Raw genomic sequence first — 27263 nt, 5'->3', positions numbered from 1 at the left:
CTTGCGCGTCTTCTATCAAGAACCCTTCTGCGTGCGCCGACCGAGTGAAGAAAACACCGTTGCCGCGAGCTCGCCGAGAACGTCGTCGCCGAGGAGGACCAACGTCGGGGAAGGGAAAGCTGTGAATCTCGCTATTTGGACGAGCCTCGTCCTCGCGTGATCACCAAGCTCCAGCGGTGGACGCGTGCTCCGACCGAGACGAGCCACCACTGCCGCGAGCTCGCCGTGACGCCGGCTGAGAGGAAATCGCCGGAGAAGGAGTGTGTGAGCTCCGGGAACAACGAAACAAGGTGAGATTTCTCACTTGGTTTTGAAATCTGAAACCTAGGGTTTATGATTTCAGATTTGGGAGTTTTTGGTTTGTGATGGATTTGTGAAATTGAAGTGAGTTTGATATGGATTAGTAACCGAATAGTATGGATTTGTGCTCGGAATTGTTAAATTGAGAGCAATTGTTTGAATTTCTCATGAATTTTTGGACGAAAATGATGAATTAGGTTTATGTGTTCATGAGATTTGGGGGTTTTTATTCTGGACGGATTTGAATGTTCTTGGATTGATTTATGCTCGGATTTATGGTTATTTGAAATTGTTTTGAGGCCGTGATGAGTTGTTTGTGAATTTTGGATACTTGAGATTTGGTTGTTATCGTGGCCGAGTGTTGTCTTGGCCGAGGGCTGTTTGTGGCCGTGAGTTTGGTCTCGGTTATGTGTTTTGGTTCACTAGTTATGTTGCTAAACTCTAAGCCTCAGGAATGATTTACATTGAGCTTGTTGTGTATTTGTTGATGAGTCGGGAATAATTTGTGACAAATTGAGATTCGTGCTAGTTGTTCGTTTTCGGATTCTAGGTTTGAGTCGGGAGTTGGACTTTAGGAATTGACTCGATGTTCATTTCTGAATTTCACAGCTCAGTCACAGATCAAGTCAAAGCGAGCGAGAATCGGCGGAAACTGAGCGCGTCGAAGCCGAAGAGTAGTGAATTCAGAAAAAGATTTTAAAGCTCGATCTCACTCGTGAGTCGTTTATCGCTCTCTAGCGTTAGACTCGAGTTTTAATTTTGGATTTGAGATTGTATTCAGGGATTATTAATTATTTATTTAAGAATGTTCGAGAATTTAAATTCTGGTTAATTAATTCAGAATTCTCGATTTGTATGATTTTTCGGATTATTCATTTAATTTATTTAAGACTCGTTAAATAATTATTTGGATTTTATTTTGTACTCGTTCTCTGGTACGAACTCGCACGAGTCTTGAATAAGTTTAAATTCCGAAAAGCCGAGAAATAAGTTAATTAAATTCTCGAACCCCTGAACCGACTCGCAGTGAATCCCGATAACGAACCTTAAGCTCGTCAGCTTCTCTCGAATCATTGACTAATAAGATTTCAACTTCAGGTTTTAGTTTCTCGACGCTTCAGGACGTGTTAACGCTTCAGGATGTGTAGAGTCTCGGGAAGCGTGAAAAGCAAGGAAACTCCGGAAGTCAACAAATTTTCAGACGATCTTTTTCGGGTAAGTGAGGAGACATAAGTCAACTGCTTACCAATGGGATAACCCTGTTTGTTTGTGCATTTGCTTGCTAGTAAACAAGAGTAGGTGAAAACCCTAAAATGAATAAACTCGAAAGTTAAGGCTTCGGTCACTCTTGCTTGAAAACTTAGTTCGGGTACGCCCGTTAGGTTCAAACGCTAACTTGAACCAGCCACGTTTGCTTTGTGTATAGTTAGACTTCTCTTCTAACTCTAGGAAGTAGGTTAGAATCGAGAGGACGGAAGAGCAATAGACTCTCAAATTCGATCGAGAGTAGAGAGTTCGGAAGTCACATTTCGAGCCTTCAACTTAAAACACTTAACGAGCTTCAAAGGGAAACAATAATTTCTTTCGGGGTTTATCCCGTTACGCTCTTCCGTATATAAGTTTAACGTGTACGCTGCTAGCTGCAGTGTACCCAAACTTTAAAACTCGTGTCGGTGGTACTCACAAGTCCACGACTTGTGCTTAGCGGGCCATGCCGGTCCGTGCGCTGAGTACTCGAAGCAATGAGTGAAGGTCGCGCATCGCGAGCTCATTGCTAGCTGGAAGACTCACCGGAAGCTGCCTTGAGCACACCGGGGCTTAGTGGGTGAAGGTCGTGGTTCGCGAGCTCACTATGCCAGAGATCAGTGGCGCTGACGTCATGATGAAGAAAGTACCACTAGTGGATCCCAGACAGGTGTTAAAACTTAGATCAACTGATGACTGCTGCTCGAAGTCTGAAACTGGTCTCTAGTCGGACCGGAGGTTATAGCAGTGAGGAGTGTATAACCTTGCGGAACGGCTAGTATTCTAGGATGCGCGCTCATTAGTCACTTATAGGTGATAGCTGTATCCTGCATTGTTGTTTGCTTGTTCGCACGTCATATGTTTTGCATTAGCTTGCTTTTCTTTCCTAGGCTAGACTCCCGCTTACTAAGTCATTCGACTCATAGTTTTATGTCCCTTGGTAATGTAGATAAAAGAAAAGTTGGTAAGCGGGAAACGAGATTGAAGACCGAGACCGAGCACGTATTGCCTTGACCTATAGGCTATGGGATTTCTTAATTGGGGGTTAGTATCTTATGATAAAATGTTCCGGAACATCTTTGTATAGGAGTCGCTATAAGACTCTATGTTATAAAAGCGAAAAATTTCCCTGAATTTTCGCAAACTATTTTATTATATAATCTTATGAGATATTATGTTTAATTTATGTGTTTATATTATGAGTTATGTACATATTTGAGTTGATCAGTCGCGGTTCGTGGGCGAGCTGTCGCTCGCGGGTCGTGACACTACCATTTGACCGAGAAGTCTCCATTTTGTCCGAGGACTCTCATTCGACCGATGAATCTCATTTGGTCGAGGAATGCATATGGTTGAGTACTAAATTTTGCCCGATGACTCCATTTGGCCAAAACTCTATTTTGGTCGAGGGCTCTCGTTTGGCCTAGGAGGGTCGTTTGGCCTAGGACTCCCTTTTTGATTGAGGACTCCTTTGGTCAAGGACTCCCATTTAACCAATAATATTTTGGCCGATGGCTCTATTTCGCAGATTGCTCACATTTTCCCTAGGACCTCCTTTTCGCCGAGGACTCCCTTTTGGCCAAGACTCCATTTGGCCGAGGGCACCTTTTGACTGAGGACTCCCAAGTGACGCATATGTTGTTTCAAGCGTCTTCGGTCTATTGGCTCCCATAAATACCTTATTCCACACAAGTGAGAAGTAAATTTCTGAGTCAGAGGATTTCACCATTATTCGACCCACGTACATATACGGTCGTAGAATCCGTGGCTACGTAGAAATTTCTCATTTAACTTTTTACTAGGAATGAATGATTTATAATTTTATATTAGTGCGTATGACAAATAAATAAATTTGATGGTTCGATTCGGGTAAAAGTTGATAGGAAGATCCCCAATATCATCGACTCGTGAACTAAAGCAGAAATGGAAAGCTTGGGATCGGGAGACGCGCCGAAGATGATCGCCGTTGGGATCGTGTGGGGCGCCACCAACGCCTTCATGCGCCGCGGCGCGCTCCTCTGGGACTCCGCCCTCCGCCGCCGCCGCCGATCCAACGCCGTGGCGGAGTGGGCGAGTCTGCTGCTGATCTGGCAGTACACTCTCCCCTTCGCCCTGAACCTCTCCGCCTCCGCCGCCTTCTTCGCCGCCCTCGGCCGCGCTCCGATCTCCGTCGCCGTCCCCGTCACCAACGCCACCACGTTCGCCGCCACCGCCGTGTTCGGGGCTCTCCTCGGCGAGGGGACTCGTCCCGGCCCGGCGCTCCTTGGGACCGCGCTTATCGTCCTCGGCGTTTACCTCTGCATCTCTCAGTCTCACCCCAACTGACTCTGTTTGCGTCTTGTCGTTTCTCCCTGACTTCTGTCGTTTCTCTTCTTCTCTATTGTTACTTGCCTTTTATCATTGAAATTAAAAAGTTATTATTCCAATGTTTTTTTTATTTATATTCTTAATTAAAAGTTATTATATTTTCTAAATGGTTACAATTTTTTTCATTCGCATGCGAATTCACTTAAACGAGCATAAGAAAAGTATATATTATCGTTATTCTTATAATTTGTCATTTAATCTATTAACGTCTTTATTGACTTTTTTTTATTGTTAATGTACCAAGATGGGGTTAAGTAACGCATATATTTATCAAACCAGTTTAGCTTATTTATTATCAATTTTAATCTCATTCTTATATGCATTGTAATGTGATATTATTCTACTTTATTACATTTTTTTTTTTTGTATCTTCGTATTTTTGTAAAACAACACGCAAGCAAGAGTTTAATAATTGCGAGAACGATCATGATCGATTCAAATAAATTGGAACTTGTATGATAAGAAATCACGTAGAGGTTGCCATTAAGACAAAAACAAATGAATTACAATGCTTGAAAGAAAAGAAAAGAAAAGAAAAGAAAAAATTAAAAGTTATAGCTATGGAATAATTGAATAGAGAAGAGAGAAAAAAAGAGTTGGTCAAAAAACTAAAACTGTGGCTTAGAGCACTCAGGAGGCATTTGGCTGCTAAACCTCTTGGTGTCTTTGCAATAGTCATAGATCATGTATTTGGACCGGACCCAATTGAGCCGGCCCTTGTCGGTGTTGCCGAGGCTGGCGTAGATGGGCCGGGCCCACCAATTGGCGGGGCCGGGGGAGGCACACGTGGCGGTGTTGGTGGGGCCATCCCACTTGCAGGCGCGGGCCCTGAACTTCGTGAAGGCGGCCGTGAAGGGAGATTTGGCCCAGTCGACCTTGTCGCGGCCGCCCCTTGTGGCCCAGTCGTCAGCGTTCCATAGGCTCGTGTAGACCTTCATCCCCTGCTTGCTCGGGAATGCCACGCCCTCCTTCTCGTAGTTCTTGAACACCCGGATCGGAAGCCCGTCCACGTACCACCTAATTGGGGAGGAAAAAATGAAAACGATGAATTATATGGTGCTCTTGTGCTCGTATCGAGTTTCCCCTATAAACCCGTCAATGGTTAAACGCAGTTAATTTTTATAAATAATTAGCAAACTAGCCAACTAAAACTAGAAAAAAATTATAATTAGCCAACGGTTTGTAAATTTTAGGTAAATAGCCGATGTTTTGTTATGGATTTTTTTTTCAGTCAATTTACGCATGTAAATATTTGATCATTGCTATTTACCAAAAATTTACTAAAGGTTAGCTAAATGGCAAACCAAAACTGTAAATAATCATATATATCTAATGGAACCTAATTTTTACTTTTGTTGCGGTTAACCAATTGTCCCAACTTATTGGTGTTATTCAAATTCTATTGTATTCGCATTAATCATGCCATAGCTCGTAAAATGTAACTATGTGGTTAGATTTTAACCGTGGATGCTTGGTTAATGAGGCACGGTTAAATTATTAATCGGTTAATTGTCCCACGACTAATTTACCCTCCGAAAAAAGGTTTGGGTCGAGGCTTACACGACGTGGTTGGAGTTCCAATGGATGGTGTAGTTGTGGAAGTCGGCGGTGGGGTCGAACCACGGGTAAAATTGTTGTTCGCGGTTGCCTTTTCCCTCGCAATATATGTTTGTGTGGATTATGTACGGCTGCCCCGACACGTTCCCCAAGAACTCGAAGTCGATCTCGTCGTGTTTATCGCCCTTCGAAGACAACTGAAACACAACAATTCTTTGTTTAAACTAAAATACCGCCCAATTTTCACCACTAAAATTTAAATATACCCAAATTTCGATATTAATTCTCGTGATTTTTTTTAGTAACGAAATTTTCAAATCGAGACTTCAAAATTTCTCTTAAATTTTTATCAAGTTTCCATCATCGCAACCGGTATTTTTTTATCATAAAGTGTATTACGTAGTAGGCTGTAACAGTTCCAGCGGAGTTTCCGGGGACGAGCTTGATGAGCATTTCAATGCTTCCAAACAAGAAGTTTCTCTTCGATTGAGCAGCCGAACCTGCAACAAAAATAAACACAATAGTCTCAGTTTCATGCAAAAACTAAAAAACGAAAAGAGATAATAATAGAAAAAAGTATTATCACCTGAGGTTTGGTCCAGCACAAGCTTGAGATCTTCACCGTTCATAGAAGCGTGTTGCTTGCCCCATGAGATGTACATGCTCTTCGATATCTTTGCATCAACTAAAACATTCTCAACTGATAACACACACAGTGCAACCAATGCAATTACTAATATCTTGCTCCCCATTTTTTTCCTTTTTCTTTTTAGAGATGGGAAGTGAGATATGGTTTGTTGTGTCTTGTAAGTAGGGCTTTTAAAGGGTTTATATATAGGTACCTATTGAATGTAACCAAACGGGAATAAATAGTGGCCTTTAATTTTTCAAACGACTTAATTTCGATTTTCAAAATGTATTGATGATAGTTAGGTACAATTTTCGTGTTTTTTTTTTGTATGACATAGCTGGTATTTGAAATATTCGTATTATTTTTGTGCATATAGTATTTAGTATGAGATTATATTGCTGTTATTATAATCATAGTTACTTGTTGAGCTTATATTCAATAGGACGGCAAAAAATCAAACGAATTTTTCATGGTCTACCTCCACCTTGTAAGACATATTCAAATATTAAAAAAATTGAACAAATAGCAAGTAAAACCTATTTTGTGTGTATAAATTTTTTTTTGGTTGTATATACAATAATAGGTGCCATAAATAATAACGTGAGAAGAGCGTAATAAGAATATGAAAAAGTGGGATGAATGTGTTTGTGACATTAGCTGGGACGCGGATAGAATTAAATTTAAATTTAAAAAAAAAAAAAAAAAAAAAAGAGCAAATGTCGTGCTTCGCACTAGTATTTGAAAGTGTGAAACTAATATACGAAACCTTGGATATTCTCTTGTATTGGTTGCTTAAGAATGGTATTGAATTGAAAACAACTACACTGAGATGAAAGCACATAGGTCTCGCTAATGCGTATTTGGTAATTAGCAGAAGAGAATGTTTGATTTTGATTATGATTACGAATGTGACAGGCAATAGTGTATGACTAATACCATTAAAGATAATCGACATATGATATGAAAACGTAAAACAAAAGGAAATCCATCTTATGGTACATGGGTGTTTTTCACTTCTAGCATTAAGCTTACACTTTTTCAATAAATGGCATCTTAATTTTGCAATAAACTTTTCTGAGGCCATTTGAGAGTAAAGTTGGCCATATGAGATTTCACGGAATTTTGTTTTTTGTGTTCTTAGTACCATATGGGCAAAAAAATTAAATTCTAAAAATGGTTTTTATACTTTTGTCCCGATACCAGAATGCTCGTTTGAGGTTTGCTATAATTACTATTTTTTTACTTATTATAGGTAAGTTCCTTCGAAATTAAAGTTAATACTATAAATTCAAATAAAATATAGGATCTGTTTTTTTTCTCTCAGAAAAATATGAAATATGGGATCCTATAATCATTGAAGATTGGATAAAATAAATTAAAGTCCAAAAGACAGGGCTACAGTAAGCCCAGGGGGAGCTCAAGCCTCGCCTCAAATTTTATTTATTTATTTATTTTTTTTACAGTTTTGATCCATTTTTTAAAAAAATTACATTTTTTTACTTTAAAATTTTACAAATTAGCTCTAAAAAAAATAATAATAATTAGCTCCCCGATGAACTTCTCTGAACTCCGCCCTTAGGTCCAATGAAATTGTTCCAAAAATTTCTAGTACCATTTTCACGTTTTATCGAGTCCCATTTTCTGTAATATATGGGAGTGGACTAGAAAATTTCATTTCTTGAGGTTATGGCAGCTTTATTTGAGAATAATGAAGACAAATGTTACCCCTGTATTTTGTGAGAAAGTCTATTTATCATTTAAGGTAAAGTAATACCATATTATTATTACTTTCTTATGATGTGTTCAGTGGAGCAAAGCCAATCTCATAACTACTTGCTTAACATGATTAGCTATGGTGAAATGTGACATCCATTTATTTTTTCAATTTTGTGAGCACTATATTTCAAGCAACTTGCTTACTAGTTATTGCCATTTGAAAGGTTTTAAGTACGCAGATTCAATAGACGATGGAATTGTGAATTAAACAAGGATATAGAACATTCAACAGAACCAGCCAAGTGGAAGGAAAAAATACTCTTGCTGTTTAGGAGATGAATTCGTATTCATTAAATCAAATGAGAGAAAACATAGTTCTTTTTAATGGATTTAAACTGTCTTCAAAGTTGTTCACAAATACCTTGATTCAAATTACTTATTTGAATATTTTGTACGAATCTGTTTGTATATTTTCTAGAGATATAACCAGATGATTTTGTCAAATGGAACTTGTCTCTCGGAAAGAATAAACAAAAGGGGATTTGGACTTCAGATTATATAAATGTAGACTCTTAGATATTAAAACTTCAACTGAAATTAAGACAGTTTAGCTAACCAAAAATACCATATAATAAAATTAGTCAATCTCATACAAATTAGAACACGGTAACAACAGGAAAGAAGGCAGCAAAAAGTCCTATGTTGACATTCCAACCTTCTAAGAAGGTTCCAGCTTTCATTCAACTCGTTTACCTTCATTAATCAGCTGATAATTCATAGCCTGTGATGTGTACAATTCTTTGAATAAATTTTATAAAAAATATATATATTCATCACATGACAGATATCATTTCGAAAGATTGCCGATAAGACTTAAGGAATCGCAGAAGCACGAAGAACCCAAAATTTTCTGCGCTCCAAATCTCCGGTGTTGGTTTAGATTTTTCGGCGATAAAACCACAAGTATATTGTGACAACGTTCTATTACATTGTGGTGGGTTTGACATGGTATGTACTTGAGAAGCTTCGTGTCATTTGCGAAAGACCAAAATGGGTCGGTTGAACCCGGTTGTGCAGCCCGATAAGCTAGACGTTACATCTTCCACCGTTCTGAACCCAATCTGCAATTTCATTAGAACACCCAAATCTCAAAATACAGGTCATAAAATAACCCCAAAAAAAAAAGAATTAAATAAATAAATCTCATTGCGTTGGTGACATGATAAAGGCATACCTTATCGAGAAGTATTTCTTGAAAACAAGCCGGTCGAAAAGTAATCTCTTTATATATTGCCGCGGTTGTCTGAAAAGTGTTGGGGATATTTGCATTATTAGGCTTAGCGAGAATTTACTACGATGGTCAATAATGCATATATAGACGAGACGCCAAATCAAAGCAGGCAACAGAAAAAGGTTGCTATAATTACGTTTCTCATTTATTAATTGCAAAAAGAAATGGTATTTTTACCTCGGATGTCCTGCGATTCTTTTCATAGGATTTCCAAGGCTGTGGTTCCATCACAAATATCCCACCCTGCTTTGTGAAATAAAAGTAAATTAGTAAAATACTTCTCTGATGGATTAATTCCGGTGCACACACACCAAAAAAAAAAAAAAAAAAAAGGAGGCAAATATTACCGGACTAAGCTGTTTCCAAATCTTTGAAAACAGTGAAATCAAACCATCATCGCCCCAATTCAAATGAATCCACTTTGAGACACTTAAACTGCAAATAAAAGAGCAAAAAACACGGAAAATTTACTATCCTTGTCCAGTGTAAAGCTTAGTGGTGATGTGCAATAAGCTCACCAAAGAATTGTGTCGTATATGTTCTCCCGAGCGTCTCGTCCATGGATAAAATTTTCTTGCCTGAATGACACTATGTCAGATAGATCCGTGTCTCTCTGTTTTACCTCATTATCTGAAGACAAATCACTTTCGTTTTTCGATATCTTGGATCTCGAGATTTTTCTATGCTTCTCGTCAGCTTCCATTTTAATAAATTTTCTTAGCTGCCAATTTGCATCTTCAATCCGATCTAGCATGAAGAAACAATTTAAATAATTATCCTATGATTGCTAAGATGAATTTTTGCTCTATCTTCCTTTGTAATTGAGATTCTTACTCGAGTCAATGTCCACTCCAAGAATGCTCTTGCAATTGAACTTTTTGGCTGTATATCATAAACATTAAACAGAACCAGTGCAAATATTGTTTCAGAATGTAAGGCTGAACGCGAAATAAGTTTGAAATTTCTGATACTATATTCCAGCTAAGTCTTCGAATCCCAAAGTAGAAAGAGAAACGACACAAATGTCCTCTTTCTCTCTGCCGAGTCTCTAATAAACTAATATACAAACTGCCTCATGACCTAACTTATAACTATATTTTTGTGAATAGAATAACTGATTTGCTTCCTAGTACAAATGCTATCAGATTAGAACTTGCCTCCATAGTACTGTAAGTAATTCATGACTAAGCAAATTTAACAAACAGAAGAAGAATAAGAAGAAAAAAAAAAAAAACTGAATACATAAGCTCAGATTCCATGAAAGAAATTACTTTAGCAATAAGTACCGATCTGGATTGTTATACTGCCATTGTTGCAGCCAATGTCGAGACATTCCTTGCCCTCGAACCATTCTCTATTGAACACCTTCAGTCTAGGATCTTCCTCCATTTCCTGACCAATCTGGAATATGACATTAAAATACTCATCAACACTAACTCAAATTTCATAGTTTCTAACCTAATCAATCATAGTAACGTAACACCCATGATAAAATTCAGATTCTCGGTTCACAGTTCTCATGAAAATTTGATGCCCAATCTCAACCCAACCAGTCTACTTACATGCTTCCAAATACTAGAACAAATAAGAAAATAAAATTATTACTCATGAAAAATTATAGACCTCCAAGTAGAGAGGTAAACTGGTTCATTATAATTTTCAAACACAAACGCTTGAGTTTCACGAACAGAGCTAGAACCTCTCAAATTAGGAAATTCGAAGGACAACACGGAATAATAGAGTAACGCAACAAGGTTACGACTTTCAAGTTTCTTTTCAGATAATTTTGCAACCTGAGAATCGAATTAAAGGTAAGTAAAAGGATTAAGAAGAACCAAAAAAAAAAAAAGAAAAAAAAAAAGGAATTACCCGATAGCCATAGTAGTTTCGGTAATTTCCATACGGGAATATCTCTTTGCGTTTCTTATTCTTCTTCTTCTGCTGATCTCCTTCTTGCGCGCGATTGCCTTCGTTCTTGTTCTTCTCCATTTTTTTTTTCTCTAACTCGTTCTTATTCTCTTTTGCCTGGCAGAGAGACAAAGCAAGTCTATTGCATGTGTGTATATTTCCAAGTGTTTGGGGTTTTTGCTAAATGGTTTTAGGGCTCAAGGGTTTAACATTGATTTTTAGTTTTTACATGACGTTCCTTGGACGTGTCGCTTTCACAAACTCGCCTGTCGTTTTTATGTATGGTCTTGGAAAAATTGACAAAAATAACATTTTAAGAGAAGTCTTGGAAGAAGAAAATATTTTTTTAAGGGGCAATTAGGTCAATAGTTTAATAGCACATTTTTCTTATAAAAAATAGCTCAAGTTTTATTTTATTAAAAATATAGTTCATCAAACCGAAGTTACTTAATTTAACTGCTCAGTTAATTTAATTAACTACTGAAAAATTAATTTAATTAATTTCGACATGATGGATTATTTTACTAATAAAAGGAAATTTGGGCTAGATCTTTAACAGAAAGTAGAAGATTGGCTAGTTGCTTACAACACATACTTTTGTTTTTTTAATTTAGCCAGAGTAGTTGGTTTTATAGCAATTAATATTAGAGAAAATACAACATAAACGTCTAAAGTTTTCGTAATCTGTTACCTAATTTTTTTTTTCAACAGGTTAAATACTAATTGTTTATTTATAGTTCCACGTAACTACCTACGGTGTTATCTTTGAACAGAATGCCATGTATAAAGTTCGAATTTAAAGATCATTTAAAATCATTTTGCTCAAAATTATTTAAACATTAGCCACATGAAAATAACTAATTATATATTACTACAAATTTTATTGTTCTCTGAAATCCCAAATCACTAAAATTATTGATGCTAGTCTTTCATTGCTCGTAAGAAAGAACATAAAAACCATTTCTTAGGGTTTCGATTAGGCTTTTTAGGATGCGTGATTTGTTTGGTTCCCAGCGAGATCATAGTGTTTTTACATTTTACTTGGGTATGATATTTTTTTGGAAGAGTTATTCATATAGATTATTCATACTCTTACATTGAACTTATAGTTAAACTATCTAAAAATCAAGAAAATAACTCAAACTAAGGCAAGACGCATGCGTCATATTAGAGACGTATGCATAAGTTGAGCTTTTTTTATTATTATTTGAATAATTGGACTATAATTTTCATAGAAATTAGAGATTTAACTGGTTGAAACAATTTTTTTCGTATATTTTAGAGAACAATATACGGATTAGTTTTATAAAAAATAAATAAAATAAAAAACAACAATTAAGTCTAGTTTCTGGGATTAATTTCCTTACAAAAGGGGAATTGACACTAATAATACCATATCAATGTCACTTACCAAATTTAGCCCAAAACTCAAATATTGACAAAAGTAGTACTTGTAGGAGAAATTAATTTTTCCATAACTACCATCAACCCATTAATGAATAGGGAAATTGACACAAATAATACCATATCCATGTTACTTACCAGATATAGCCCAAAACCAAAAAATTGACACATGTAGTACCTAGGCCATTATGTAAAGACAATTATACCCTCAGAAATCTTTTAAACGCATGCAAACTCATTCCCGGCTATTCTTCATGTTTTTCCAAAAAAAAAAAAACCCCTCATCTTTTCTCTCTCTCTCTCTCTCTCTCTCTCTCTCTCTCTCTCGCACGATCCCCCCATTGTTTCTCAGTCAAAAAGTATCACTCGGCCAAAAACACCAGCCCACGGGAAGAAAGAAAAAAAAAGAAGAAAAAGAAAGAAAAGAAAGAGAAAGAAGGAAAAGAAAAGAGGAAGAAGAGAACAATGGAGAGAGAGAGAGGGAGCCGAGAGAAGGAGACCGAGGGAAAGAAAGGGTGAGGACTGAGCGAAACCAATAAGGAAGAAAGAAGAGGAAGCTCGGCGAGAGAGCGAGGCGGAGAAACCGAGACCAAGCACCACTCGCGCGCGCGTTTCAGCCGAGGAAAAGAACCACCGCGCGCTGCCGAGGACGCCGGACTGAGAGGAGACGCCGAGAAAAGAGGGAGAAGCCGCCGAGGAGACCAGATTTCGGGGAAGCAAGGAAAGGAAATTCTTCTTCCCCAATTCTTAATTCGGATTCTAGGGTTTTGGAACTGGATTTGGGGGTTTTCGTTTGGGGGTGTTCTAGCTACGATTCGATGATGATTTATGTGTTTTGATGTCAAGATTAGTTGAAATGTTTGTCTCTCATTCCTTCCAAAGTTCCAACTGTGATATTATGCTATGTTCTCCATTTTGTTCCTCGTTGTCCTCTGTTGGCCGACTATGTGGTTTGAGAAATTGATATTGTTGTTCCTTGTTTTGCGTTTGTGAATGTTTGGGGTTGGATGTGAAATTGGTTCAATGGTATTGCTGGCTGTTTCGTTGGTTAGCCTTGTGATGTTCTGTTGTGCTAGCTACAAGTAATGGCCGGGTGTGATGTTTGGGTGTTTGTGTGTATTTGTGTTTGGGCGAGTGTGTGTTTGTCTGTATTTGTGTTTGGGCGAGGGTGTGTTTGTGTGTATTTGTGTGTGTTTCGGGCTCGTGTGTATATTTGGTCGAAGAATGTTTGTGTTTGGTCTTGAAGTTGTTGAAAATTGGTGACTTGATTTGTTTTAGGTTTTATATTCAATGACGAAGTCTAAAGGAACCAAGGTCGAGGAGGCCTCCAAAAGTGTCCGAAGAAGTCCTAGGACGGCTTCGAAAAGGAAAATAATTTCGCCGTCCAAGCGTTCCGACGATGACGACGCGTTCATCGTCGCACCACCAAAGATGAAGAAGGTATCGAATAAAAATTAAGTGACTTAATTAGAGCAATGTATGGTTGTATGGTTATTTGATTTTGTTTTGTGTTTGATATAGACAAAAAACAAGGCTGAGTCCTCGGGCGTTGCGGCCGCCTCGGAGAGTCCTACCACTATTATTTCCCGAAAGGTGAGTGTCACAAACTCATTTTGATCCTGGTTCGTGACAGATGCGTCACGGACTCACCCACTTCGTGACAGATGTGTCACGGACTCGCTGACTTCATGACATATGTGTCACGAACTCGCTGACTTTCGTGATAGATGTGTCACCCATTTTAATTAAAGCATGCGTTTTTTGTTCCTTCAGAAATGATTGTGGCATGTTTATGATCAAGACTGCCGAGTTTTTGGCGCACGACCTTCCATTGTCTGATTTGAAACAAGATGACATGCTCATGTATCGACAGAAGATGACCACCGAATTATACCGACACGGAGCGCTAAAACTACACACGCGTGGAAATTTCAATGTTGATGCTACTTAAAATTATGTGTTTATGATTGTATGTATGTGCTTATAACTGTATATATGTGTGTTTAGAACTTTATGTATTGTCTTGACATCAATTTATTAGTTTAGAACTTTATGTATTGTCTTGACATCAATTAATATGTGTCACAAAGTGACCTCATTTCGTGATAGTTGTGTTTTATAAACCATTCTTAACAATAAACTCAATATCACGGACTGAGATCACTTCGTGACACATGAGGTGAAATATCACAATTCCAATATCACATTACACACCCGAGTCCAACAAAAGTCAAACCAAATCAAATGTAATTACATCTCCGACTCATTTGAACAATAACACAATACCTATGAACAAAACAACAACAACCAGTATTTAATACTTCCGACGTGTTGACGAACTGCAATCACTCGACTCCATCATGATTGTATCAACTATTATTTAATTCTGAAAGAATAGAATAAAAAACATCAACAACATGGTAAAATTTTTATTTCCAATTCGTGACACTAGTGTCACGAAGTGAATCCAGTTCGTGACACCCTGGAAAAATCGAGAAGTGTTACGAACTGGATTCACTTCGTGACACCCTGGAAAAATCGGGAATTCAACAAAAAAACACCATTTTGACAAACAAATCACACTCAAACACAATGGAACCTATTTCAACATGAATCAAAACAATTAAACATGTTCTTGTATGTTAAAGATAAGAAGAACTTACCAAAATTTGTTTGAAGAATTTTGGATCTTTGATTTGAACGAAGATGAGCTTGGATCTTTAATATAGAACAACCACTTTTGATTTTCAGAAAACAAACTTCAAGCTTGGGTTTTAGATAAGTTTATCATTATTACATTGAGAGTTGGGTTTCAAATGGGTTTCAGATGAAGAAGAAGAGATTCCAGCGACAACATGTGCAGATTCTGGCGAGGAAGAAGAAGAAAAACGTTGGGTTTCAAATGAGTTTCAGAGGAAGAATAAGGAAAACAAAAAATATCATCTCAGTTTTGTTGGGCGTGAGGAAGAAGAAGGAAAACAAATGGGTCTCAGTTTTTTGGCGTGAGAACTTCTAGGGGTTGAGAATAGGGTTGGGGGTTAGTTGGGTCAACATTTTGGGCTAAACTTTGGTATTACTTTTGTCAATTTTTTGTCAACTTTGGTATTACTTCTCAGTTTCTCTCACTAAACTTTGGTATTACTTTTGTCAATTTTTTGGTTTTGTGCTAAATATAGTAAGTGACACTGAAAGGTTATTATTTGTGTCAATTCCCCTAATGAATAACACTCACTCAACACACACAAGGCTAGCCGAGTTTTTTTTCTTCAAAATACCTAGGTTGCCGATTTTGTTTTCGTAATACAAAGTCTTCTCCGCCTGTGGGTCGCCGGAGGTTTCTTCACGATGGTCGCCGGAGTTCTTCTTCACTTGGATCGCCGGAATCTTGTTCGTCGACGGTTTGTTTCCTAAAACCATTTTCCAATAATCATAAACCCATCTTAAACCCATTTTTTTTCCTGCAAATCCAAATGACAGTTTGTTTCCTGCAAATCCAAGTTTGTTCTTCAAAACTTCAAGATCCAAGGTTCTTCTTCCTGCAAATCCAAGATCCAAAACTTCTTCAAACATATTTTGGTAAGTTCATCCTGTTTTTAACATATAAGAACATGTTTAATTGTTTTGATTCATTTTGAAATAGGTTCCATTGCATTTGTGAGTGATTAGTTTGTCAAAAATGGTATTTTTTTGTTGTGTTCCCGACTTTTCCAGATCCACTTCGTGACACCCTAGATGTTATAAAATAGTATATTTAACCTGAATATTTTGTCCAATATATTTATAATTTATTAATTAAGAAATTTATGAATAATACTATTTAGTTTCGTAAAATATTAAAAAAAATATAATTGAAAAGTTGTATCTTTTCATTCCGTAGCATCCAACGTATAACATTTTTTTTAAAGATGTCCAACGTGTAACATAATCCGCATATACATTTATTTTATAGATGAAAAAAAAAATCAATATTAACTTAAAAATTGAATCAAATGAAAAATAAAAGAAGTCCCACATTGTTTGAGTCTACTAAATTTATAAGATGAAAACACTATAAAACAAATTCAATTCGTTAACTTTTGTTCGAAGTTCAAACAAGGTTCGTTGATCTTCGTTCAATTTCTTTTCAATTTTCGTATTCGGAGTTGGCTTTCATTGTTTGATCTTCGTTGATTTGATGAGTTTTTCTTTAATGTTTTATTTGTAGTATAGGGTTTTGATCTTTCGGCACGTCTTTTCGTCTTTTTTATTATTGTTTAACTATTTCTTCAAACTTTTTCGTTTTTTCGCTTGCTTGTTTAGTTCGAGAGGTCTGTGCTTCGTTATTGAAACTAGTTTTGAGGTTTTGAGGCCATGTCCACAGCACGGCTCATTATTAATCTCTTAGTCCCATTATATATATATATATATATATATATATATATATATATATATATTATAAAATATCTAAAAAAAATTGTTAACAAATATTTGGAAATGAGTTAACTAATATATGTACCCTCTGAATGAATGAATTCATCTAGCAATAAAAATTTAGTAAACACAATAGTGAAAGTTTAATGGATTATGTTACAATTTGAAACAATATTATGTTACAAATAAAAAAATAAAAACCATCAAATTTTATTCAAATAATTTATTTTAATTAGACTGTGTTAATATTGGACCTCGAATTATAAGATATAATTTCTTCATTTCTATTACTTATTTTGGTTTATTTTATCTATATACTTCATTTAGAAATTACTTTAATTTTGATTAAAAAAATAACTTTAATTGATCAAATAACTTAAATTAAAAGTATAATTTTGGATGTTATAAATATATTAGGTTAGATTTTTATAATACACATGTAGAAAATTAGTAGATTTTGCATGTCATCAGACATATGTCTTGTGCAATAAAGGCGTTAAAAAAGTGGTGGCTTTAACAATCTGCATCGTTTTCTGGACGCGTGATTCGTTTAGATCTGGGCGAGATCATAGTATTTTTTACATTTGTACGTGGGTATGATATTTTTTGAGAGAGTTAGTCATACAAAATATATTATACACCTACATTAAAATTATAGTTAAACTATCTAAAAATAAAAATAAAAAAATACCTCAAACTAAAGCAAGACACATGCGTCATACTAGAGATGTAGACATAAGTTGAGCTTTTTTTTTTTTTTTTTAATATTTGAATACTTGGACTATAATTTTAATAGAAGTTTGTCATTTAACTAGTTATAACAATTTCTTCATATTTTTTGGGAGAATTAGGTCAGTAGGCCAATAATCTACCATTTTTTTTTAAAAAAAAAGCTAAATTTTCATTTTATTAAGAAAATAATCAACGAGGCCAAAGTAAATTAAATGAAATGTTTTAGTTAATTTAATTTAGTTTGGCCCGAGTGATCTATTTTCTTAATAAAATGAAGTTTTGTTTAGATTTTTTTTTAAACAAATAAGTTTAGTTTTCTGGGATTAATTTATGAGATTTATAAACAACTAGCCTACTTATAAATGGGACTTTTAAAATATATCCTAACTATCTATTTAATTAGGGAAATAGCTCATATTTCTCATTCTTCCAAAATTGCCCTTGGTTTCATAAAATTTCGTTCTTATGTGTTTGTTAATTCTAGATTTTTTCCAGTTATTCATCATCGGATTTGAATCATAGAATCGTTCGCCAAATCGGAGACATGTATTTTGTTTTTTCGAATGGTAAATAATATTTACTATCAAATGGTCCGACAATAAATATTATTTACCATTAAAATTATCCTAAATTTGCAACCAGGATATTTGACGACTCATTTGGAATAGATGCTTAGGATCGTCGATTTCGTAGATGTTCTTCTATTGTTCTTATATTATCTGTTCGTCTAGGTTAGTCATTTAATCCTTATTAGTTTATGTTTGTCTAGTGTAGGTGTTTAGGTTCTTTGGTTTCTTAAAACTTCGTTCTTATTTGTTTGTCAATTCCAAATTTTTTCCAGTTATTCATCATCAGATTTGAATAATGGAATCGTTCGCCAAATCGGAAACAAGTATTTTACTTTTTCGAATGGTAAATAATATTTATTATCGAATGGTCCGACTGTAAATATTATTTACCATTAAAGTGCTAGAGTTTCGGTTATGGTGTTCTATGGGTTAATCGAATTGGAAATATTATTTACCATATTTTATAGTTAATCTAACAGAATTGATCGGAGATGCGGGGTAGGGTTTCGATTATGGTGTTCTATGGGTTAATCGAATTGGAAATCATATTTACTTACCATTTTTTCCAAGTTTGAGAACGGAGACGCTTCGTCGGCTTTGGAAGTGGCGAAATAAGAAAATTGGTGACGAAAAATAAGGTCGGACGCAATATCAAAGGATTGAAGGATTCGAAATCGACGGAGAGTTCGGAGGCAATATCGGAGGATTGAAGGATTTGGAGTCGGATGCGAAAATTTTGGTGTGTATTTGATGAGGGGTAAGATATGAATATAATATTGTTTGGTAGTGGATTTGGCTAGTTACCTAATTTAAGTAATAGTTTGGCTAAAATTTTAAAAGAGGTGGCCAATTTGGGCTAGATACCTAACCGGCCCTTAATTTATTTATTTATATTTTCAAATTTCTTATAAAATAATCAAATTTAAAATGTATATATAACATTTTTTTAGATATACATTATTATTACAATATATATATATATATATATATATATATTATAAATTCACAATTACTCTAAATTATAAAATAATTCTTAGATGCTATAAAGTAGTATATTTAACCTGAATATCTTGTCCAATATATTTATTTTTTATTAATTAAGAAACTTACGAATAATACTATTTATTTTCTTAATAAACTTTAAAAAAAATTGGATATTTTCATTAGGTCTATTTTGTATATTAGCCCAATCAGCCCGCTAATATTAGGAGAATAGTCCAAATTCTCCTAAATTAAGGGAATAGCTCAACTGATCTAAACAACATAAATTACCCCCATGTACTTCCTCACTATCGTCTTCGTCTTCGCGCTCGCCATCGTTATCGAGTGGCTCTCCCACTCGCGCCTCCTCAACACGCGCTTCTCTGCCGCCTCCGCTGCCTACGCCCAGATGCTCCTCCACGCGCTGCACGTCGGCCTCGCCTACCTCGTTATGCTCGTCGTCATGTCTTTCAACGGCGGCGTCTTCCTCGTCGCTGTCGCCGGTCACGTCGTTGGGTTCGTGGTTTTCGGTAGCCGTCTTTTCCATAGCGGCGATACCGAGAAAATCGCCTCTGATCTCCCGCCCATGGGCTGTTGAGTCCGTTACAGCTCTATCTACCCTCGATCGATCGGTTTGTTGAATTGTTGAGCTATTTTGTTGATTCATTGGTAATTCGCGAATCAGTTAATAAATTAACCAATTGAATTGAGTTAGGTTAATTAATTAACTGATTGGTTGAATTAAGAATTAGCTTAGGTTCTGATTTCTTTTTTGAGTAAAATTAATTTACTAACTGAATGAATTAGGAATTAGGTTAATTAATTGAATGCTTTGAATAGGAATTGAATAAAGTTCTGATTTTTTGTGAATTTAAAATCCAAACATTCAGTTAATTAATTACCTAACTCAATTCAGTCTGTTAATTAATTAACTGATTCGCGAAGGGTATAATTGTGCGCTAAGAAAAAATGGGCTATTTCCTTAATTAAATGAAACTTGGGTTATTCCCCTAATAAGAAGTGTAAAATGGGCTATTGATAACAAATTTCACTTTTCATTATGTAGCATATACTCCCATTGTCCAACGTGTATCATTTTTTTAAGGGTTATTAAGTTATATAGCCACACAGATATAGTGGATTGAGATATAGCCCACATTTTGTTAATTTCTTGTAACTAACCAAGTAAACTTATTAACAGATTAATAAAAGCCTTATTTAACACAACCAAACATATATTTTAGGTAGTTAGTAGGCTGCCACGTATGCAAATTGGCTATTTACAAATTATTTAAAAAAAGTTGGCTAATTTACAATTCCTATAGTTTAGGTGGCTTACGTAGCCAATTTTTTTGTTTTTTTTTAAGATGTCCCACGTATAACATAATGTGCACATACATTTATTTTAGGATTTTTTGTATGAACTAGTCATTTCAAATTTATTGTTTAGCAACATAGCCAAGATTTCATAAGTTAGTGAATTTTAGCCATTTATAATGTAAAAGTACTAATATACCCTTAATTATTTTCAAAATAATTAATATAAGTTTCCAAAAATGTAATCCACTGCACTTTCTGTATTAAACATCTATTCGATAAACCAGAAGAAAAAAAGGAAGAAGATGTCAAAAAAATCTAATCATGCTTTCAAAATATTTAATCCAGTCTTCGATAAACCAGAAGTAAAAAAGAGGAAGAAGAAGGAGAAGAAGAAGAAGAAGAAGAAGAAGAAGAAGAAGAAGAAGAAGAAGAAGAAGAAGAAGAAGAAGATTTCAAAAAATTAATCATGCTTTCAAAAAATTTAATCAACTCTTTGATAAATCAGAAGCAGGAAAAAAAATAAGAGGAAGAAGAATTGGGCACGGAGTTCGCTGAGAAAGGATTTTTGGAGCTCGTTAGTAGTGGAGAGATCAGAAAATTCACAGCGGTGATCGGGGATTCATGACAAAGAGGTCAGATTTCATAATCGCCTCACCGAAAAAAATCGCCGCAAAAAATGTCGAAGAAGAAACGAAAATCGAGGCTGAGAACAATATCGAGAATGAGAACGCCTTGGTTGTGGTGTTGGTGAACGAGAAGACTCAGATTCATTTTGGAATTCATGAGAGGACTCAATCGGAGAGTTTCGACTTGAGGACGACGATTTTGGTGACAGCTGTCGGAGAAGAGTCGCAGGAGGAATCCGGCGATCGTAGGCGAAAATCGACGCCAGAGACGGAAAAATCGAAGACAGTGAATCGGATGAGCGGCGAGGATTTCAATAAGAGTATCAAGGATTTCATCGCAACGCATAAATGGATTCAACAAGAGGAGGTCAAGGAAGAGCGCAAAATATAGCTTTTCAATGTGTTTTAGGGTTATTTTAGTGATTTTAGATATTTTTGACTAATCAGTTTAAACTTTAAAAATTATGGCTATTTTGCTAAACTCAAAGTTCAAATTGGTTAAATAGCCGTATCACCCATTTGTTTTATAGATGAAAAAAACTCACTCTATGTTAACTTAAGAGTTGAACCAAATGAAAAACAAAGAAATCACACATCGTTTGCATCTACCAAATTTATAAGATGAGAACACTAAAACAAATCTAATTTGCTACACATTAAAGTAATCGTGTGGGCCTAATCTTTTTGGGCCAGTACTATAAAACTTGATAAGTACCAACTTTATTTTTTATTTACAATAATCCCTATAAAAGGCATTCCCTCTATTATAGCATACCACACTACAACAACTCTAAAACTAGTAAAGATGATGATCGTGACTCGCTACTTTGACGAGCCGTATCCACTGCTACTGCTCCGTACACTTTGTCGCGCCAGATGAGACGTCTTCAACTCCTTCTCAGAGGGCACATGGCGGAGATCGCCAAAAATTATGTTGAATCATTGGACAAGCAATTTCATTTGGATAATTTTGTGTAGGGGATTCAGGACACCAAAGAGCTAGTTGCTAGTTGTTCCTAAGAACTAAAAGTGTTAATTCGGTTTTTAATTTTGATTTGTTTTTTAATTAAAATTAACCCGATAAAATTAAGGGAAAATATCACATTTATACCCTGTGTTTTAGTGAAATGTCGAGTTTAACCCTCGGTTTTCAAAAATGTCGAGTTCATACCCTCTGTTTAACTAAAATGACGAAATTATACCCTGAAATGAATAACAGCGTCACAAATCTCTCTTTCATTGATATTAACTCTTATATAAGAAAAACCAAATCAAATCTAAATCAGTGCCCTAACTTCCAAATTCTCAATTTTGAAATAAAAATAGCCTTAAATTGAAATTAAATAATAAAACTCATACCTCCTAAGAAATGACTTCATTCCGTGTTCGAATTGTAACTCTAAATTCCGGATTCTCTGTTCGAATATGCGATTTTGATGACTATCAACTATCGATGTTTACCCATTTGCCTCTTTCTGTGTTCTTCACGATTAAGATACTGTTGTTTATTTTTTAGTTTTTAAATAAATTACATATATGACTCGAATGAATAAAGATAATTGGTGTTTATATATACATATTATAGTCAACGTCAATGAAAAGTCAATAAAAAGAATATTCGTGACACTGTTGTGTATTTCAGGGTATAATTTCATCATTTTAGTTAAACATTGGGTATAATTTCGTCATTTTAGTTAAACAGAAGGTATGAACTCGACATTTTTGAAAACCGAGGGTTAAACTCGACATTTCACTAAAACACATGGTATAAATGTGTTATTTTCCCTAAAATTAATCGTACAATTAACTTTAACCGAGTAAAATTACAGTTAACCTAAGTTAACCAAGAATAATTAATTTTTAAAAAAAATCCATTCATTATTTGAATCATGTTTGGCCGTTTGAGAAATAAAATACTAAATAGAATGAAAGTGATCGTTATAATACAATTTGCTATTTGATACTAATTATACTTGGATTCAATCTTTGCTATAATTAGGCATTCAATTACATATAGTGAAAAAATAGAATACATTGTATTTCGCTTTTATACATATATGTAATATATGAGCATTCTATTTCTAATTAATACTGGCGTAATGATGATATTTTTCTTTTCAAATATGCATTTAATAGTGCATTATCAATTACAATCTCTATAATTAAATGCTATTCACATTAACTTCGAAATGCAAATAATCACACATAACTATTCTCAGTTAAATCAATTAATTTCGGTTAATTGGGCTAAAATAATATCGGTTAACAATTAATCTTTGACCGAAACTAATGCTCAACAATTAACTTAGGTTGAATGGAACGTGGTGATAAGGTGATCCTCGTCCATCTCGGAGGAAGTCCACTTCCAAATTGGATGCGCGACGTACCTGAGGCCCAAATTTGTTATGCTAGTTTATTCGGTCGTGAATTCACGCATTTCGTCTTTGTGTTCTAGTATCGTTGTCTTTCGCGTCTTATTTCATTTCCATATTATTATTTTAGTCGTTTATAGTTTTTGTTTGGCCGCCTCTTTGTTAGGAATCTTGCCCACAAAATGGTATTATGGTAATTTTTTTCTTAAGGGTAATATTGTAATTACGTTAGATTTCTAACTAAATGAGATAAAGACATAATCAATAATACATTAGATGGGTTAGTTCATGATATTGTATAATAACATTCATTAAACTCTTATAGCTCTCTGCATTAATTGAGATTATATCTCTACATGTGATGTGAGGAATATAAGTCTCGGGTGGAGCACTTAAACTAGTCAGCGATCAATCTATGTGTGGATAGCTAAATTTGAGATCATACATGCGGCTCGCCAGTGGATATAGATCGACCTAAATCCCGAGGCGCTCCTGGAAGTTAGACTTATATATTTGGCTTTTTGATTCATCCGTTCACAGCTACAGAGATGCTTATATACTTATGTTTTGGGAGTCCAGGGTATAATCAATGATGGAAAGGAAACATCAAAAGAAGAATCCAGCTCTTAATAAGGAGAGTCAATGTTTGCTCACCTAATAGTCAATTTCAGAACCATTAGATTACATGCACATTTGCACTATGAGTAGCTAAGGAATCTTTCGTTGGGGAATCGGTGGAACTCAGAGCTCATAATTGACTCGAGATATAATGGTATATTTGACCATTTCGTATCATGAGTTGAACCTGGACGGTAGACTATATGTACTAGTTATATCAATGGACACTTTATTTAAAGGATCAAGTAAATACAATTATAATAACTCCGAGAGCTTCTCTCTTGGATTATATCAATAACAGTATATACGCTCTCGCTTGTGTTCATCTAGCTTTGAGTTATTAGGTCCATTGTCTCCTAGTCGGCTCCGACAAGATGGACAAGGATATTCTTGTAGTAAATATGAGACTTTACTACAAGCTTACTACCGCAATTTAGTTGCAACATCTTTCGCATTCGTAATAAGGTACTTTACGCACAAATTATTAATTGTTGAGTAATTTCGGAATATCATTAAGATTTAAATGAGCCTGAAAAGAGCAATTTAAATCAGCCCACAAAGTCCAATAAAGCTTGTCTTAGGCGTGTACATCAGTGCCCAATTGGATTTGAGCTTTTTCTCAAATAAGAAATAAATATTATCTATTAAATACGATATGATTTGGTGAATATTTAATATAGGAATTAGTTATGAGAGCATCATGAAGATATTATCTACTATTCTATTTATATAACAATATATCTTATTTTGAGAAACCAATAATTATATGGGAAAATGACACACATATATACCTTGTGTTTTAGTGAAACGTCGAGTTTAACTTTTGGTTTTCCCTCTGTTTAACTAAAATGACGAAATTATACCCTGAAATAAACAACAGTGCCACAAATCTTCTTTTAATTGATTTTTCATTGACGTTGACTATAATATTTATATGTAAACACCAATTATCTTTATTCATTCGCATTATATATGTAATTTATTTAAAAACAAAAAAATAAACAACAGTTTCTTAATCGTGAAGAACGCAAAAAGAGACAAAAGGGTAAAAATCAACAGGTGATAGTCATCAAAATTACATATTCGAAAAGAGAACCCATGATTCAGAGTTGCATTCGAACATAGAATGAAGTCATCTCTTAGCAGATATGAATTTTATTATTTAATTTCAATTTAAGGATATTTTTATTTCAAAATTGGAAATTTGAAAATTATGATAGTGTTTTGGATATGATTATGTTTTTCTTATATAAGAGTTAATATCAATGAAAGGGAGACTTCTGACACTATTATCCATTTCAGGGTATAATTTCGTCATTTTAGTTAAACAGAAGGTATGATCTCGACATTTTTGAAAACCAAAGGTTAAAGTCGACATTTCACTAAAACACAGGATATAAATGTGTTATTTTCCCATAATATATTAATTATATTTTTTTATTGAGAATATCATGTAGATTTTCTATATTATTCAGTTACCTGAATAATATTCGATCTGAATATTTTATTTATTAAAGTATCTTGAAGATATTTGATTTATTCTATTCATAGAATAATATCTCATATTAAATACAATAAATATCTCATATTAAATAAAATAAGATCAAATCAAATTAAGAAATGTATTTTCTATTCGGGTAAGTTAGAAGACTATAAATAAGGGGCTTGGGATAGTGGTATTTTCGACCAACATAGGCATTCCATGCTTGAAATTTTCGCCCACTCCCTCTCCCCTGCTTGGACATTTTTCCTCTTATCCCAAGAGTGAGAAAATCAATCATATAACTTCCCAAAGAGAAAAGAATGTAAGAATTATTCCAACACCTTGTTAGAATAATTAAGTAAGCAAAGAGTTGGCCCTCGCCTTGATCCTTGTTCATCCGGAGAACGGCTCGGAAGATTTAATGTCGATCAATCCACGAAGAAAGTGAGGATCTCGAAGACTTGAAGATTGTCAACTGGTGTGTAAATTCAAATAGCGGGACTTCATGCGAGTTTTCCTTGATCATTCTATTTAGAATAGTTCTTATTAGTTTTTTTTTTTTTTTTTTTTTATAGTAGCTCAACGATATGTTTAATTAAAATAGAAACTAGATCTGTTGTTCGTGTTTTGATAGAATCTAAATCATTTAATATTTTAATTTCCGTCTTTGTGAAACATATTTAATTCCCAACAATCTATGTATTTCGTCTATATATTTAGTGTTCTGGTTATAGTTGTGTTTCGCGAGTCGCTTGATGAATTCTCAAGTATTAATAAATAAAAAGTGAAGCATCTTCTTCATTTTTAAGTGGTCGATGTTGTTCAATTTTTTTTTTACATATACAAATGGATTTTGTTTAATTCTAATATAATGTAATATGTCAAAGATGTAACAATGATAGGTGGTATCAAATAGAATCGAATTCTGTTTTAAAAAAGGATTTTGACATTAATATCATCAGTTTTATGCCACTTTATCAAAAACCAACTTAAACCTCAAATTTGACACATTTATTACTCTTTCACTTCTGCAAAGACTCATATACCCATAATTCTCATTTCATAAACTTGAAAAGAAATTTGTTATCTTTTATAAATAAATAAATAAAATTATTTATTGGTCTCCGTCTCTCTGAAGCTTTGGGTGTTACAATGGCACCTTTCTAGATGTGTGTGGGGCACGCTCTCTGATCGCCATGGAACTGATACGGCAGCATAACTAATCTTGGGCTTGTGGAAGGAAATGTATTTCCATTTCGCTGAGTCATGGAATCCCGGGTTAATTCCTTTAAGTGTTGACCAGAATTCCGCTCGGTATGGAAAGCGAATTTCCGTTCCATGTAAGTGAAAATAAATTCCCTTCCGGTCATAGTACATTTATTTTCGACATACTTTAGAGCCGTTGAATTTGCAACTGTCACAAATCCAATCCAACGACTCATTATTTTTTTTAAATATAAAAAAACAAACCTTACGCTAGTACGGAAGAAACCGTTTCCGCTAGTTTCCGACAACATCCGCTCATCTAGCGGAAGAAAATTCTACCACTCACGCTTCCCCACAGAAAGAAAAGGCCTAAACAATTGTGGTTTTTGTTTTTCTTCTCCATTCATTTTTCATACAAAAAGATATGCCAACTAATTTTTAGACGAGGAACACCATGGCTAATTTTTCTCATTTCTCGGTCTGGCATCCAACGGCGATGGCGGTCCTAATTTTTCACAAGTAAAAAA

General features: G+C 34.9%; 3 protein-coding genes across 3 annotated transcripts; 1 reads left to right on the top strand and 2 right to left on the bottom strand.

The window, feature by feature from the left end:
• Window positions 1-3270: 3270 nt before the first annotated feature.
• LOC149400807 (uncharacterized) lies at window positions 3271-4010 on the top strand. The gene has a single exon (XM_089613021.1). The coding sequence runs from the start codon at window positions 3469-3471 to the stop codon at window positions 3868-3870; it is 402 nt and encodes a 133-aa protein (XP_089469147.1). The 5' UTR covers window positions 3271-3468; the 3' UTR covers window positions 3871-4010.
• Window positions 4011-4346: 336 nt separating this feature from the next.
• Window positions 4347-6269, bottom strand: XTH26 (xyloglucan endotransglucosylase/hydrolase 26). Its single transcript, XM_089611935.1, has 4 exons — window positions 6056-6269; window positions 5869-5969; window positions 5473-5666; window positions 4347-4929 (listed from the first exon to the last, which is right to left on the bottom strand). Exons 1-4 carry the CDS (start codon window positions 6219-6221, stop codon window positions 4521-4523), a joined length of 870 nt encoding a protein of 289 aa, XP_089468061.1. The 5' UTR covers window positions 6222-6269; the 3' UTR covers window positions 4347-4520.
• A 2157-nt stretch (window positions 6270-8426) lies between these two features.
• Window positions 8427-11222, bottom strand: LOC149400805 (S-adenosyl-L-methionine-dependent methyltransferases superfamily protein). The gene is made up of 8 exons (XM_089612328.1): window positions 10977-11222; window positions 10394-10508; window positions 9942-9989; window positions 9626-9854; window positions 9455-9542; window positions 9285-9350; window positions 9051-9119; window positions 8427-8937 (listed from the first exon to the last, which is right to left on the bottom strand). The coding sequence occupies exons 1-8, from the start codon at window positions 11094-11096 to the stop codon at window positions 8848-8850; spliced, it is 825 nt and encodes a 274-aa protein (XP_089468454.1). The 5' UTR covers window positions 11097-11222; the 3' UTR covers window positions 8427-8847.
• Between the last annotated feature and the right edge of the window lie 16041 nt (window positions 11223-27263).

This window comes from Urtica dioica, chromosome 4, assembly GCF_054948205.1.
Source record: "Urtica dioica subsp. dioica isolate 48M chromosome 4, U.dioica_male_clone48M_v1_H2, whole genome shotgun sequence".
In the NCBI taxonomy this organism is placed as follows: domain Eukaryota; kingdom Viridiplantae; phylum Streptophyta; class Magnoliopsida; order Rosales; family Urticaceae; genus Urtica; species Urtica dioica.
The sequence above is the reverse complement of the archived record's forward strand: the minus strand, read 5'-3'. Positions and strand labels throughout refer to the sequence as shown.

Bases quoted from the DNA above. Each gene is read 5' to 3' on its own strand.
- LOC149400807 (XM_089613021.1), top strand. From the start codon at position 3,469: ATGGAAAGCTTGGGATCGGGAGACGCGCCGAAGATGATCGCCGTTGGG.
- XTH26 (XM_089611935.1), bottom strand. From the start codon at position 6,221: ATGGGGAGCAAGATATTAGTAATTGCATTGGTTGCACTGTGTGTGTTA. The intron at 5,667-5,868 runs GTAATACACTTT...GTTGTGTTTCAG, and splicing joins GAACTGTTACAGCCTACTAC to TTGTCTTCGAAGGGCGATAA. The intron at 4,930-5,472 runs GTAAGCCTCGAC...CTCCCCAATTAG, and splicing joins TGGAACTCCAACCACGTCGT to GTGGTACGTGGACGGGCTTC.
- LOC149400805 (XM_089612328.1), bottom strand. From the start codon at position 11,096: ATGGAGAAGAACAAGAACGAAGGCAATCGCGCGCAAGAAGGAGATCAG. The intron at 9,990-10,393 runs GTACTTATTGCT...TATGATATACAG, and splicing joins CAGTATAACAATCCAGATCG to CCAAAAAGTTCAATTGCAAG. The intron at 9,120-9,284 runs GTAAAAATACCA...AACACTTTTCAG, and splicing joins AGAATCGCAGGACATCCGAG to ACAACCGCGGCAATATATAA.